Source organism: Melospiza georgiana, chromosome 7, assembly GCF_028018845.1.
Source record: "Melospiza georgiana isolate bMelGeo1 chromosome 7, bMelGeo1.pri, whole genome shotgun sequence".
NCBI lineage: Eukaryota > Metazoa > Chordata > Aves > Passeriformes > Passerellidae > Melospiza > Melospiza georgiana.
In genome coordinates, this window is record NC_080436.1 from 25,108,692 (window position 1) to 25,123,734 (window position 15,043).

At 63.1% G+C, this 15,043-nt stretch overlaps 1 protein-coding gene across 6 annotated transcripts in view; it reads right to left on the reverse strand.

The window, feature by feature from the left end:
* The window catches only part of SPEG (striated muscle enriched protein kinase), a 32,299-nt gene that overhangs the window by 5,450 nt on the left and 11,806 nt on the right, over nucleotides 1-15,043 (reverse strand). For all 6 annotated transcript variants that reach the window (XM_058028024.1, XM_058028026.1, XM_058028023.1 and 3 more), the window contains 24 exons: nucleotides 13,324-13,535; nucleotides 12,977-13,065; nucleotides 12,599-12,780; nucleotides 10,268-10,528; nucleotides 8,837-8,995; nucleotides 8,511-8,700; nucleotides 8,131-8,360; nucleotides 7,830-7,949; nucleotides 7,321-7,425; nucleotides 7,000-7,206; nucleotides 6,751-6,874; nucleotides 6,197-6,369; nucleotides 5,347-5,459; nucleotides 4,994-5,162; nucleotides 4,817-4,910; nucleotides 4,265-4,465; nucleotides 4,057-4,117; nucleotides 3,779-3,856; nucleotides 3,449-3,621; nucleotides 3,317-3,343; nucleotides 2,847-2,999; nucleotides 2,585-2,627; nucleotides 2,428-2,496; nucleotides 97-2,293 (listed from right to left, as the gene is read on the reverse strand). In XM_058028024.1, coding sequence (XP_057884007.1) covers nucleotides 97-2,293; nucleotides 2,428-2,496; nucleotides 2,585-2,627; nucleotides 2,847-2,999; nucleotides 3,317-3,343; nucleotides 3,449-3,621; nucleotides 3,779-3,856; nucleotides 4,057-4,117; nucleotides 4,265-4,465; nucleotides 4,817-4,910; nucleotides 4,994-5,162; nucleotides 5,347-5,459; nucleotides 6,197-6,369; nucleotides 6,751-6,874; nucleotides 7,000-7,206; nucleotides 7,321-7,425; nucleotides 7,830-7,949; nucleotides 8,131-8,360; nucleotides 8,511-8,700; nucleotides 8,837-8,995; nucleotides 10,268-10,528; nucleotides 12,599-12,780; nucleotides 12,977-13,065; nucleotides 13,324-13,535 — 5,430 coding nt within the window. The remainder of the gene's footprint in view (nucleotides 1-96; nucleotides 2,294-2,427; nucleotides 2,497-2,584; nucleotides 2,628-2,846; nucleotides 3,000-3,316; nucleotides 3,344-3,448; nucleotides 3,622-3,778; nucleotides 3,857-4,056; nucleotides 4,118-4,264; nucleotides 4,466-4,816; nucleotides 4,911-4,993; nucleotides 5,163-5,346; nucleotides 5,460-6,196; nucleotides 6,370-6,750; nucleotides 6,875-6,999; nucleotides 7,207-7,320; nucleotides 7,426-7,829; nucleotides 7,950-8,130; nucleotides 8,361-8,510; nucleotides 8,701-8,836; nucleotides 8,996-10,267; nucleotides 10,529-12,598; nucleotides 12,781-12,976; nucleotides 13,066-13,323; nucleotides 13,536-15,043) is intronic.

Consider the following 15,043-nt stretch of genomic DNA (forward strand, 5'->3'; position numbering starts at 1 on the left):
GGGGCCAGGCCAGGGCGGCCACGCCTGCCGTACCCACAGCGACTGGGCCGTGGGCTGCCCGCAGGAGAGCCCCGCGGGATCGCCCTCATCGCTCACCTTTGACAGAGGCAGCGGAGCCGGTGCTGGCCTCGGAGCGCAGGGACTCGGAGGAGGGCGCGGGGGCAGGGGCGGGCCCCGGCCGCAAGCTCTCACCCTCGGAGCTGGCGCGACGGAGCTGCCGGGAGCCCTCGCCCTCCGGCCGTTCATCCGACACGCTGCGGAGCCGCGCCGAGACCCGCTCCATGGTGGCACTGATCTTCCTCCGCACGGCCACCGCCGGTGACTCGCTCTCCCCGCCACCCCCCGGCTCTGACTTGAGGCTCTCTGAGTCCCTCCGCTCCCTGGAGCTGGCCAGAGCCATGCTCCAGGAGAAGCGGCGCCCACCGGGTGGGGGGGTCTCAGTGCCTCCGTCCTCCCCCATGCTCTTCTTCCTCTCAGCCGGCGGGGTCCGCTTGAGGAGTATGGACATCCTCCGAAAGAAGCCCCCGTCCTTCTCCACCTCATGCAGGTCCTGCACCGACTTGGACTTGGCTGCCAGCCCGGTGGGCCGCTCCCTGCGCAGCTCCAGGGGCACGCCGGCCGGTGTAGGACGGTAGATGCCCTCGTCAGAGGCTGGGGGGCCGGCCAGGTGCCGGTCCTCGGAGCGGGAGCGGGTGAGGCGCTTCAGCCCCCGCGTGAGGGATGATTCGCGGCTCCGCTTGAACTTGGCCTCAAAGACCTCCTCCGAATCGATGTCCTGGATGACCAAGGAGCTGGAGGAGCCGGTGGGTTTCACCTCCCTCCTTGCTGCTGGTGCTGGTGTAGGGGGCTTTGCAGGGCTGGCTGGTGGGGTCTCCTTGATGGTTGGTGGGGGCTCGTTGGTGGTTGGTGGGGGCTCCTCTGTGGCTGTCTCCTCACCTTGAATACCTCCCATGACTTGCATCATCTTAGCATAGGAAGACTTTATGTGGGTTTGGGGAACAGGGGTTGTGGACTTTGGTGGGGTGGGAGCTCCTGTCCTGGCAGCCCCCTCCCCACTGGCTCCAGCAGCCTTGGTGGGTGTCTTGTCCTCCTGTCCCCTGTCCGTGGGCTTCTTCCCTGTGGTGGTGGCAGCCTTGCTGGCCCCAGGTGGGCCATGTTCCTCAGGGATGCGCCTCCTCCCTGAGGCGGCCTTTGCAGGGCCAGCCTGGGGAACAGCCATCTCTGCTGGAGGGGGTGTTGGTGTGCTTGGGGTGTCTGGTGGCGCTGTGGGCCGAGCATCAGAGAGGGCAGAGAGAGAGGGGGACTCCTTGAGCCGTTGGGCCTCCAGGCAGGCCACTGGGATCTCCAGGGGTGCACCAGAACGTCTGTGCCGGACGACAGGCTCGGCATCCCCGTGGCTGAAGGAGCTGCTCTTCTGCAGCCGGCACTCAGCGGGGAGGAGGCGCGGCGAGGTGGCTTCGCTGGAGGCTGCCCGCACCAGCCGTGGCACTGCTGGAGGCTCCAGGCGGGCTGACCGTGAGACTTTCTTGTCAGGGCTGACCCCCAGGGTCTCCAGGAGGGGACCCCGCAGGCCACTGACCTTGCTGTCCCCAGAGCTTCCCCGCAGCAGCCGCTGGCGCATCAGCTCCAGGCGCTGGGCATGATCATCCTCCCCCCAGACCATCTTTCTCCTTGGCAACTCCATGGAGGCTGCCTTGGCTAGGGCCCCACGGGGGTCCCGGGCTGCCACAGCCCCCTCCTCAGTCCCTGGGAGCTGTTGATGCAGCAGGGCGCTGTCAGCAGAGCTGCCCCTCTTCAGCTCTCCCCGACGGGCACTCCCTGGGGACTCCAGGCTGGAACCCTTCCTCATGGCTTTGCGAGGATACTCCGGCCGCTTCTGGCCTTCGGGGGCTTCCTCATCAGAGGAACCAGCTGCCTCCACCTCTGCACATGGTCGTCGTGGCCCAGCACTCCTTGGCCGCTTCCCTAGGGCCACCCCAGGCTTCCCTGTGCCCTGGCTCTGCCACTCCATGGCAGAGGCATCCCCCTCCGGCAGCAGCCCTTCGGATGTCCCAATGGTCTCATCGTCTGTGGGGATCTCATTGAGGGACATGCGGGAGCCAGAGAACTCCACCTGGTGTGGCATGGGGATGAAGGGCAGCTCATCCAGATCGTCTGAGTCTGAGGAGGATGACAGCGCTGGTGACTCCTTGAGATGCCGGGGCACGGCGATGGAGAGGTGGTTGGACGTGTCCTCCAGCAGCTCTGGGATCGGCCGCAGCACCATGTTGCACTTGTAGCTGATCTGTGAGCGCTGCAGCCAGCAGAGAGGGCTGGGTCAGGCTCAGGTGCGTGGCATGGCATCATCCTGCCATTACACATCCCCCCATCCTGCCCAAGACACAGTCCCACCTGCCCCCTCCCTGCCTCCCCAGCCCCTGCCTTCACCTGCCATTTCCGACGGGAGATGAAGAGCTTGAGGTGGTCGGTGCTGATGACCTTTCCTTTTGCCAGTGTCTGTGGGGTGAGGGAAGAATGGTGTCCCTTGGAGCCTGCAGCAGGCTCAGGGAATCCCATGGCCTCTTAGTTCTGAACCCAGGCTCACCTTAAACCAGGGATGCTCCAGGGTCTGTTCTGCATTGGGTCTCCTGTGAACCGACACCATTGGGTGAGAACACCCAGGATCACAGGCTTTGGCCAGGGGAAAAAGGGCAGGAGAGTCTGGCTGCCCATGGTGCATCCCAGCAGAGCTGTGCAGCTAGCCTTGCCCTTGGGTACCCTGATGCATGGGGGTCCCCACCCTCCCTTGAGCACAAAGCTCATGCTGAAGGGGCAGGGGATGGGGAAGGGGACCCTGCAGTACTCACAGCTTGTCATTGACCAGCACTTTGATGACAAAGCCCTTGGCTTCCCGGGTGAGCCCCTGGAACATCCTCTCCTCAAAGGCCACGTTGTAGTTGCGGATGTTCATCAGTGTTGTCTTGTCATTCTCCCCCACGAAGGGGGAGATCCCTGTCAAGCTGCCATGGAGGAGACACTGTCACTGGGCCATGTGGCCATGAAAAACAGCATGGAAAATACAGAGAACTGAGGACATGACCCCAGACCCCATCTCTGGGGTCACGGGGACAGCATGGGAAACAACATGGAAAGTATGGGAGACTGAGGACAGGACCTCAGACCTCAGCCCTGGTGCCGTGGGGAGGGCAGAGGTAGGAGCAGCTGGAAAGGAGGCTGAGTCTGTAAGGAGTCATGTGCATGGTCACAGCCTCAGCTCTGCAACTGGTGAAGGGGTGGAAAGGGTGTCCCTTCTGTGAAGACACACCAGGGCACTTACCAGAGGTATGCGATAACCCCCACAGGCCTGCAGAGAGGAGAGCACAGTTACTGCACATCACAAGCCCTCCAGGGTGCCCAGTCTCTCCTGGCATAGCAGGGAGCCCACCGACCACCCAAGGACCACCCTTACCAGATGTCGGTGACGCTGGAGACAGGGGTCTGGTTGACAATCTCAGGGCCCACGAACTCAGGGGTGCCATACTTGCAGTACTGTGGCTCCTCAGACGTCAGCTCCTGTGCATTGCCGAAGTCACAGATCCGGATCTGCTCGCTGCTCAAATCTGCCATCAGGAGGTTTTCTGGCTACAGGACAGTGCAGAGCAAAGGGGAGCTTGGCAGGACGCAGGGGCTTTACCCAGGGCATGAATGTTCCCTCTCAGAGGACCACTCCCACCCAGTGCACCAGGAGCCCTTCACTGGAGGCACCGGGCAGGAGGAGTCTGTAAAGACTCTCACTCACTTTGATGTCCAGGTGCAGGACACTGTGCTGGTGCAGGTAGCAGATCCCTTCCAGGACCTGCCGCATGTAGGAGCGGACCTGCAAGAGATGGGGTGAGGAGAGTGGGCAGCCTAAACAGGAGTCAGCCACACACTGACCCTGTGCAGAGGAGAATGTGGGCTGTGGCCCCCTTAGTAGCCTGATACAATGAGCGCTACACATATCTAGGCTGGGACAGACACTACTGTCCCCAGGATCCCTCTCTTCCACATCACTTTGCTCCCACAGTGTTCACTCACCTCCGACTCGCATACTGAAGGCTTCCTCACCATCCTGTCCAGCAGCTCTTCTTCAGAGCAGCTGGGCCCCAGTCAAGGAGCATAAAAATTCTGTGCTCCATTGTGCCCCACACCCAGCTCCTCTGCACCCCCTCTGCCCACCTGTCCCATGCAAAGGCCTCCCCTCCTCCCCTGTGCTGTGCACCCATGGAGCAGTGCCCGAGGATACAGCTCCATGACCATGATGACGGCATTCTTCTTCTCAAAGGCATCGTGGAAGAAGACAATGCGCTCGTGGTCCAGCTGAGAGAGAATGTGCAGCTCCCGCCGCGCCGACTGCTTGGCCTTGGTCCTCCCAGGGATGAACTTGGCGGCGAAATCCAGCCGGGTGCTCTTCTCTGTCACCCTCCGCAGATAGGAGAAAGCCCCCCTGCAATTCAGCAGAAGGGGTAAGGAGGATAAGAACGTGCGTGAGCAGGAGACCTCCCCCTTCCCTGAGCAGCTGGCACAAGCACCCACTCTGCAGGGAGCTGCTTGCAGCCTCAGCTGCCTCTGTTACAGAGGCACAGAGAGCCCAAGCCTGGCTTTTCTCTGACCACGCCAGGTCCCCAGCCTAAGCTGGCACAGGAGCATCCCCTGACAGCTGAGAGGAGCCCCAGCACACCAGGATCAGGCATATCATGGAGCTTAGTGCCCTATGTGGCGCCCCAGGGTGCAGCCTGGCTCCAGTGCCCCCGTCCCTGCAGTGCCCAGGGTGCCCCATCATGCCAGGCCCACCTACCTCCCGATCTCCTCGTGCACATCATAGTAGTCAGTCAGGCGTCGTGCCTTGTGCAGCGCATCCTCCTCCATGCTGGCATCAGCAGTGGGCTGGGCTGGGAGAAGGAAAGGCGCTGGCAAGGGGCAAGCCAGACATCCAGACTCTACCCTCAGGGGCTGGGGAGCCAGTCAGCCGTACCTGCCCGCACCACCAGCTCTGCTTTGCAGGAGACCTCCCCAGCCAGATTCTTGGCTGTGCAGGTGTAGACGCCGCTGTCAGGCTCAGCAGCACCCAGCACCACCAGCGAGCACTCATTGTCCTCATACACGAAGCTCAGGTGGCTGCTCTCCTCTAGCAGCTCCCCATCCTGGGGGAAACAGGGGTATTGGGGGTGTCCTGTCCCACCCCTGACCAACTCCCACCACCCTTTCCCCATGGGTAGGGCATGGGACACATCCTTTATCACCAGTGCAACAACCCCAGTGATGCTGTGAAATTTGTGGGTCTCGTGGGAATATGGTTCAGGAAGGGGATGGGGGCTCCCAGCCCACCTTGTACCACATGATGTCCGGCAGCGGTTTCCCCTCCACCACCACAGCGAATCGTGGTGTCTCCCCTTCCTGGGCATCAATGTCCTCCATGATGGACTCAAAGCGTGGTGCCTCTGCCAAGAGATGGGGCATGGGGCACCATGGGGCAGTGCCAGTCCCCTGCCAGTGGCACAGAGCGTGCAGCTGTGAGGTGCTGCAAGTAGGGGTAGGGGCATGGAGTGACATGGGGCAGTGCCACTCCAATGCACATGGAAGTGGGAGGACAAACCACAAATGGCATGTGTCTGCAGCAGCATTCGGCAGTTCCCCTTTGGAGTGGGGCACTGTGGGGCAGTGCCACCCTCAGCACACAGCCACGGGGCACTGTGGTAATGCATCTCTCGTTACATATGGATGTGGGGCACTGTGGGGCATTGTGGAGGTGTCCCTTATGGTTCTTGCCTGTAGGGCGCTGGGAGCAGTGCCTCCCAATTACACGCAGGGATGGGACACCCTGCAGCAGTGCCACCCATGGCATCCATGGCTAAGGGACACCATGAGGCACTGCCTCCCCATGTACACAGTTATAGGACACCTCTGCCCAGGTCAGACATGGGTATGGGACACCGAGCAGCAGTGCCAATGCATGGTTCATGGTTTATCATCCCCATGATCGCCGCCCTACAGGTCAGCATTGCCACAACATGCGAGTGTGAAGGACTGAGGATCAGTGTCACTCTATGGGCCAGTGCCCCCGTGGCATACAGGCATGGGGCACCATGGGGCAATGGCCCCCCCAGCATATGGGCTTGGAGCACCACAGGGTGCCCCCCCCAGCAGAGGGACACCCTCCCCGTGCAGGGGCACGTACCTGCGAGGCGGAGGCGCAGGGTGCAGTGGGCAGTGCCGTGGCGGTTGCTCACCTCGCAGGCCAGCAGCCCCCCAGCCCCCCGGCCCACGCGCAGCAGCCGCAGGCAGTGCTGGTCGTCATCTGGCATCATCATCTCACACGTGCCCTCCAGTTCCCCCAGCACCTGCCCAGCCCTGCAAGCACAGCGGCTGTCACATCACAGCTCCCCAGGCAGAACCACTGCCCCGTTGACAGATCCCACCCCACAGCCCAGGACCACCTCCTTACCCACAGTCAGCCCCAGTTCCCACCCCACAGCCTCCACAAGGGCTCACATTCTGTTGCTAATTCTGCCTCCTCAATGGCTCTTGCCCCTTAATACCCTACAGATAGCACCCCACAACTCCTCAGAGCCCTGGACATCATCCCTGTGTGCACACCCAGACCAGCCCCAGGGAAGGAGCCCCCCACCCACACACAGTGGGCTTCATGGAGAGGTGGAAATCCCTCTATGTGCATCTTGTGGGGCGATGCTAGGCACGGGGCAGGCAACAAGGCACAGTGCCATGTCCTACCTCTTCCAGGTGACAGTGGCCTCCACATGGTTGAGGGTGATGGTGATGGACGCTGGCTGGCCTTCTACCACATACACCACATCTGGTTTGTCCAGGATGACTGGGGCCTCCTCCAAGTAGGGACCTGCCAAATGCATTTTCACCAACCCCTGCCCACTCCATGCCACCCAGCCCTGGGCAGCTTGTCACCCAACAAGGGACAGAGACCTCTAGCCCAGCTACCCACTCCCTCCCCACTGCCCTTCTCACCCCGGTCCAGGAGCTGCACGGGCCCCACAGGTGGGGAGGGCTTGCTGTTGCTCTTGGGAGTGGCAGTGATGACACGGAAGAGGTATTGGGCACCCTTGGTCAGCCTGTGCACTGTGTAGGTGGTGTCCTGCACACCAGTCACCAGCACCACCCACTGCATCGTGCCCAGCACTTGCATTTGCACCACGTAGGTCACCGAGTTAGGGTCTGAAAGGGGAGAGGGTCAGTGCATGGAGCTCCCTGGCATGGAGCTACCTCATGCACCCCATCATGGCACTGCCCACGCCCTGCCAGCTTCCTGCCCATAGCCTGCCCCCTTACCTATGGCAGCGTCCAGCCACTTGGGCTTGTTCCAGGTCAGCGTGATGGCTCTGCCAGTCACTGAGGCCACAGTGGGGGGCCCGTCTGGGGGGGTTGGCACCACATCTGCAGGGGGAGGTGGGCAGGGATGTAAGCATAGGAACTGCCCCAGCTTATCAGGGCATCTGCCTCACGCTCTGGGAGATACTGACTGCGGGGATGGATGAGACCAGTAATTCTTTCTGGCTTCCTGGTGGGGACTCAGCCTGCCAGCCCCTGCAGGACTGGCACTGCCAGCAAGCTTCATGCAGCACCTAGTGGTCCAGGGATGGCTCCTGACCACACAAGATGAGAACTGCACTGCTGGCCCCACTTTTATGTTGGATTAGAGACCTCCTGAGGTCCCCTCCATCCAACCTAAGCTGCCCTGTGATCCTTTTCCTCTAGGACCTCATGACGATCCTGGGTCACAGCCTGGCAGGGTGGCTGCAAGTGGCCACACATCCCAGGTGGTGTCTGCTGCTGCTTACCGGTGACATAGAGGTGTGCATAGCACGTGGCCTTCCCCACTTTGTTGGCAATGACACTTTTGTAGACACCAGCGTGTGCGTGGCTCACAGCCGTGAATACCAGACGATGGATGTCTTTATCTGGTGGAGAACAGGGGGACACAGGTAAGACCCTACCAGCTAATAAGCAGCACAGAGCTCCCCTTCCTGCCTCATGGGGTGAAAAGGTCTGGGGGGTGATGCCTCCTATAAAGGTATTCCCCTTTCTCCCACCCCATGTAGAGGGACCCCAGGGGGTGGGGAAGGCAACGAGGAGTCCTACATTGCATCATCTTGCGGTCATCAGTGCTGTCAATTCGGGAGCCATTGTGGTACCAGGTGATGGAGGGGTAGGGCATCCCGGCCACCTGGCACTCCAGCACGGCCTCTTTCGACTCCACCACGTCCAGGTTGTGCAGTGGCTTCAGGAAATCAGGCATGGTGAAGCACTCTGTCTCTGTCTCCACCTGCTCTGGCTCCTCTGGGATGGATGGCATCTTCTCCAGCTTAGAGCTGCAAGAGCCCACAGATGCTCACAATGGGAGCATGGTGCAATGCCCCCAGCTCAGCCCAGCCCTAGGCTTTGCATAAGCCTGTTGGATACCAGCTCCCAGAGGGGAGCGAGCAGGGGGAAGCAGGTTCCAGTGACCATCCAGCTCTTACATCTGGGAGGCTGCAGATGGCCGTGGCTCCTCCACATAGAGCTCAGCAGAGCACTCCACATGGCCATGGATGTTCCTGGCAGTTGCCTTGTATTGCCCTTCATCTTCACTGCCCACGTGCACAATGACCAGTGAGTGCAGCCCTCCGTCCTGCTGAATCCGCACGTTCTCCCCCTCCTGCACTGGCAGGCCTGTGCAGAAACACACACCACCATCAGGAGCAGCATCCCCTCCAGCCCCAGCCAGCTGCAGCCTTTGGGTGCAGCCCCCAGGGAGATGAGGTCTCCCTGCAGGGCCCTTGGCAAGCTCTCTGAGCTTGGGGGTTACCAAAGTGAGTCCAGGTAACCGTCGGAGGGGGAGTCCCACTGATCATGCAGACAAAGCGCGCTGTCCGCCCTTCCACCACGTCCACATCCTCCAGCTTGCGGGTGAAGAGCGGCTGCACAGAGGGCTGCACCGTCAGCCGGGCACTGCAGGTCAGCTCATCTGCGAGGAGAGCAGGCCCTGTGAGCCCCACAGCACGTGCCTGTGCAGGGCAGGAGCAGCCTGTGACACCCCCCGGCTGCAGCCCAGCACCCAGTGTGCTGTGGGTGAGCATACCCCACACATGGTGTGGGCTGAGCCTGGGTGTGTGGGGTTCCAGGCTCTGTCCCTGTGCAGGGCAGGGGGCACTAATGTGTGCAAGGTCCCCATGCCCAGGGCTAGGGCTCTGATGGCAGCAGACTCCTCTTTCCCTTCTGCACAGCAGTGCAGGTGCCAGAGCAAGGTGGGGTGGGAGGATGCCCTGTCCTCCTCGCAGGGCAGGAGATCACAGCTGGCCTATCCCCTTGGGAATGGGGCAGCAATGCTTGAGCAGGTAGTGCCAGCACATGCAGCATCCAAGGAGCAGCATGGGGACACGAGCAGGCTTGATGCTCCTGGTGAGGGGATTTCCAGCAGGGACCACTTTGCCATGATGGTGTTGTCACCCACCCTGGGTAAGGATGGGCAACACCATTCTCAGGCACACCCTCACCTGCCTGAGCCCCAAACTGCTGCTGCCTTCAAAGCCCCATGGGAATACAGTGCCTTCATGGAGGATTGCACAGGCACCAACCACAGGGTGCAGGGATTGCTGCTTCTCCCTGCAATGCCCTCCCAGCCCTGCTGCCTAGATGGGCAGGAGAGTGGATTCTGTGTGGGTCAGAGCTGTGGGCAGCATGCACAGGCGCAGCTGTGCCAGAGCCATGAGACAGAGGCCCATGCAGCTCTTGCTGAGCTGTCATCAGTGATGGTTTGGTGGGAGAGGCTGGGAAGCTCTGACTCCTTGCCCATTTCCCCACCACCTCCCAAGCCAGCAGAGACACTTCAGTACTGGAGCAGCATGCCCACAAGCTCTGAAGCCAGGGGACAGGGACAGCTGGACTCCAGGTCTGCATCCACTGGGTGCACCCATGGAACAAATGCATCTTCCCATGTCTCAGGGAGCCACATGCATGCTGGCAGAGGAGCTGAGTGGAGTGGGGTGGGACAGAGCTGCAGGGCTCAGGGTACTGGAGTCCAAGAACTGGCACACACCAGGTTTCCCTGAGAAATCTTCCCAGCACCTGGGGCACCACCCACTCCCTATGCCCCTGTCTCCCTGTACCCTATCTCCAGCACTCACAGCTACATCCCTGGGAACAAGAGCCCCGAGCCCAAGGTAGGGGGGTCTTCCCCCCTGCTAGGGTCAAGCCCTGAGTGAGAAACCCCTGGGGGAGCTGCATGCCCACCGCTTACCTTTGGCAGTGCTGAGCTTGCAGGTGTAGATTCCGCTGTCATCTTCATGCACAGAGGTGAGCAGCAGCTTGCACTTGCGCCCATCAAAATGCATCTTGCATTTGAGCAGTGCAGGCTGGAGCAGCCGGCCCCGGGACAGCCAGTCCACGTCCATGTCTGGCGGGCCGGCCACCATGCACTCAAAGACCGCCAGCTCCCCCGCCCCGACCACCAAGTCCTGCAGGGGAACCACGATGGCCAGGGACTGGCACTCGGGGCGAGCTGCCCGGGGAGGGGGGAGAGAGAGAAAGAAAGAGAGAGATGCATCTCAGCAACTGAAAAGCAACCATGAGAGGTAGCAGAGATGGAGTGGGAGTACATGCAGGGCAGTGGTTCATGCAGGGAGGGGGCCTGGTGCAGCGGGCAGGGAGTGCAGCAGGGAAGGGTGGGATGGGAGGCGAGATGTGGAAAGCAGAGCTGAGCAGGGAGGGGGCTGGGGGTGAGGGGAGGTGTCCGTGCCAGGAACACACCACACAGCGCTTTACCAAACAGATTTTATTAGAGCTACAAAAAAAAAAGGGTCACGGCCTCGCAGCCCGCCCCCCCCATCAAGCCCCCTCCCTGGGAAGAAGAGACCCACAGCCAGGGGATGCTCCTGAGGGACCCAAGCCCTGGGGCTACAAGGGACGTGTCTTGGCGGCCAAGCTGGCACCTGAGTGGCCACCGTGAGCCAAAGGGGCCAATGATCTCCCTCCCGCCTGCACCTCACGCAGGGTGTTCCCCTGTGGGGTCCCTGGGGTCTCCTGTCTCCCGTGCTCCAAGGTGACTGTCACAGAGCTGCCACCGCCCTGCAGCTCCTTCCCTACAGCCCTGGCCGGCACGGCGGCAACCGCAGGCTCAGCTCCCTGCTCCCTTTCCCTGGGCAGCAAGAGAGAGGCAGCAGAACACACAGACAGGGACAAACGGATGGAGCAAGAGACAAGACAGCATCATATGGGCACCCTGGCCCGGCTGAGGGGCGCCTGCTGCTCCCCTGCTGCTCCCCCCGCCCGCCTCAGTGCCGCCTGCCCCGGCCATCTGGCGAGCCCCGGCCCGCAGTCGAGGCCCGCGCGTCCCCGCGGTGCGTCCAGGACGAGGCGGCGGATGGAGAAGGAGGTAATAACACAAGGTGAGGTCCACTGCCTAAGAGGTGTCCAACTAAGAGCCCCGCAGCCGCGGCTCTGAGAGATGCACCCCCTTATCGTACTCCCCCTGCGTACAGACAAAAACCGCAGTCAGCAAGCGGAAGGGTTAGTGCAGCGGCACGGACACACAGACCAGCGCCAGCACGAGGGGTGCGAGTGGGCAGCAAGGCACGGAGCCATCTGCTGAGCCCCCCAAGAAGGGCCGGGGTTCGACATCACCCCTCCAGCCCGGCTCCTGCCCGTCGTGGGACACTGGGACGGCTTCCGCTCCCGCCCCCGTGCCGCCGCGCTTTGCTGTGGGCTGGGAGCGCTGTCCCGGCAGGCAGCGTGCAAGCAGCGCAGCCAAGGCCTGGCTGGGATCGGCACAGCTCAGGGGGTTCAGGCAGCCATCAGCGGGGAGGGCTGGGGGAGCAGGGCACACACAGCAAAGGGCAAGAGGAGGGCGGCAGCATCAGTCATCCCTACAGGCCCCTTCCCTGGCCTTGGGGATACCAGGCCAGGTAGAGCCTGGCTATCAGTTCCAGCTCCCCCCTCACCCCCTCAAAACTGCACACATACTTTGGGGTCCTAGGAGGACCACAGCAGGGCTGGGGAGCCATAGCGAGGAAAGGGGAGTGGTCAGTGAAGTCCCGTGAGTATGGGACGTTGCTGGAAATGGGCAGGGAGGGACCCCCTGCAATTGCCCTGTGCCTGGCACAGAGCTTGCAGGTAGCCTGGGGCAAGGAGGGAGCAAGCTGCAGGGCATGAGGACATGTTTCCTACAGAGCCCCCAAGGCCAAAAGCCCTCCCTGGTGAGCCAGGGGCAGCACTTCGCCCCATAAGTGTGTGTGTGGGGTGAAGCTGGGCTGTGAGAAGCAGTTGGGTCTGGGTCAGATCAGTGGGGCTCTGGAACAGCAGGCAACAGGTGGGACCCAGGGCTGCACATGTGGAGGAGACAGCAAGGCAGACTGCCTTCTGCTGCAGGGCCAGCCTCTGCAGACAGCCCCAGGCACACAGCTCCACTTTCCTGTTCCCCACCTGTCCCACCACAGGGGGAGATGGCTTGTCCCCTTCTTATGTCACACCACCAAGTGGGGGGCCTGCAGTGGTGCCTTCCCCACAGCTCATGCAGGGCACTAGAGCCAGCTGGCCTCTCACATTCTTGGGTGACATACTCAGGGAGTTTTACCTCTGACCTCCAGCTTGGCCTCGCACTGCTTGGTGCCATACTCGTTGACAGCCTTGCAGGTGTAGAAGCCGGTGTCGGTGTGCTCCGCCGCCAGGATGTGCAGTGTGAAGAGCCCCCGCACGCCCTCTGCCTCCTCCGCGTGGTGCCGGCGCCCATACTTCACCGGCTGCCTGTTTCTCAGCCTGCTCCAGACAGAGGCAGAGCACCGCGGTCACACCTGGCCCTGCACACACAGCCTGCCTGTCCCCAGAAAAACCCTTCTCCAACACTCCTTGCTCAGGATCAGAGCTCCATGCAACCATCCCCAAATGGAGGGGTCACTGTGCCTGTCCCCCCCTTTTCTGCCCAGCTGTGATCCCAGAGAGCAGCAGGACTCACCAGTAAATGATGGGCTTGGGCTCCCCACGGACACGGACACTCATGCTAACATCCTGCCCCTCCAGCACCGACTGGTCCGACAAGGATACCTGGGGAAAGAGGGGTCAGAAAGCAGCAAGCACCATCTGCACCCCACCACTGCACCCAGGGCTGTCTGTCTGTCCCCTATCACAACAGGAGTGCCAGGGAAGATGGTGGGGTGGAGCCTGCCCAGCTGCTGGCAGGACCCCACATCAGACCAAGGGCTAGGAAGATCTGACTCAGCACCTCCAGGTACCGAGGACCATGGTACCGGAGTCACAGGGCACTGCACCCCTCTACCAGTCCTGGGGGATTTGCTATCTCACCTCGAAGGTGGGTGAAGCCTTGAAGGTGGTCTCAGGGGAGCCGCGGGCAGCCCCATGCTCGGCTCTTGGCTGCAGCTTCATGGCCGGTCGGTGCTGGGGGGTGCCGGACTCTGGGAACTCCTCCAGTGGGCTCAGGTACTCCTCGTCCGATGTGATGGGGCTGACCTGGCCGACGGCGGGGGGCAAGCTCCCATGCCGCTCCACAGCGGGTGCTAGCACAGGAGAGGCTGGGTAAGGAGCTGGCAGAAACCGGGGCCGGACAGGCGGGGTAGGGAGGGCACCCCTTTCCTCTACCCTGCATTACAGGCGTGGACACGCACCCCGCGGCCCATCCCGGCTCGGCAGGGGCCGGCAGCGAAGGGGTGCGTGGCCGCGCCGGGGGAGGGGGTGAGCAGCAAGCACGCCGCGGGATGATAAGGGGACGCGATATTCCGCAAGGCGACAGCAGGGCTCAAGTGGCTCTTACGCAGCAGCCCGCGCTCCCATCCTTAAGCCGCCCGGATTCCCGGGATGGCTGTCCCTGCCCGGGCCGGCACGGCTGAAGGTGACATTGGCAGCTGCGCTCCCTCCTGCAGCCCGCCCGCCATCGAGGGCCGCACTGGGGGACTCGCGGGGTGCGGGCCACGGGGGCCGGCGGGGACGGGATGGGGAGCGGCGACCGGCACGGGGGACCGACAGAGCCCAGTCGCCACCACGGGGATTCCGGCCCCCTCCGGCCGCCCGCCGGAGCGCTCTCAAACTCCCTGCCCTGCGCCGGGAGTGGCGGGCGGCCTTCCCGGTACGGGGCAAGGGCTGTGTCCCCGCGGGTCCGTGCTACCCGCGGGCAGCTTCCAATGGAGAGCTGCGAGCCTGAGCCCGACTTCCCCCTGTCCGCACCCTCCCCTCGCCCCCGAAGCACCCCGCACTCACCGGGGCCACGGCGGCCCCGCGAGCCGCGCCGCGCCACGCCGCCGAACCGCCCTCGCTCGGTGCCCGCGGCGCTGCCGGTGCCGGGCGCTCCCGCCCGCAGCGCCGTCGGCCCGCTGAGCCCTCCCCGCCCAGCGCCGGCCGGCCCCCGGGGCTGGGCCAGCAGCTGGGGGAGGGCCCGCGGCGGGCCGGGGTCTGCGGGCCCCTCCCGGCCCCCACCGCTGTGCCCTGCCCGGCCGCGGCTGCCCCTGGGTGCCCTGTCCCCCTAACCACGGAGCGGGGGAGTTTGGGGTCCCTCCAGCCGCCCGACGGCCGCCCAGAAACACTCTCTTGGAACGGGGAGGGCTTTGGGGCCGCAGCTGGCTGGGTATCCCCATGGCCAGCGCCGGGGGGTTCTCCCCGGCCAGCAGCTCGGTGGGCGGGCAGGGTGTCTGTCCCCACAGGTTTGTGGGGCGGGGGTCTCCCCGCGGATAGCGGAGCGGAGCACAGGGATATACCCACGATTTGCGGGGTGGGGAGCCGGCTGGGATATCCCCACGGTGCACATGCTGGAGGCAGCAGTACCCACAGGGTTTGCAGGCTGGGGACCGGGGTACCCACATGGTCTGCGGGTTGCAGAGCAGGCTGAGGTACCCCCATGTGTAGCGGGACACGGGGCAGGTGTGGGGGCCGGACACCGGGCTGCTTGCTGGGCGCCAGGGGATGCTCACAGCCTGACCCCGCTCCCCCCACGGCAGGATCCTGCCATGGCTGCCGGGAGCACGTCAGCTGCTTTGGTTCAGACCGAGCCTTGTAGGGTAAGGAAGCCGGTTTC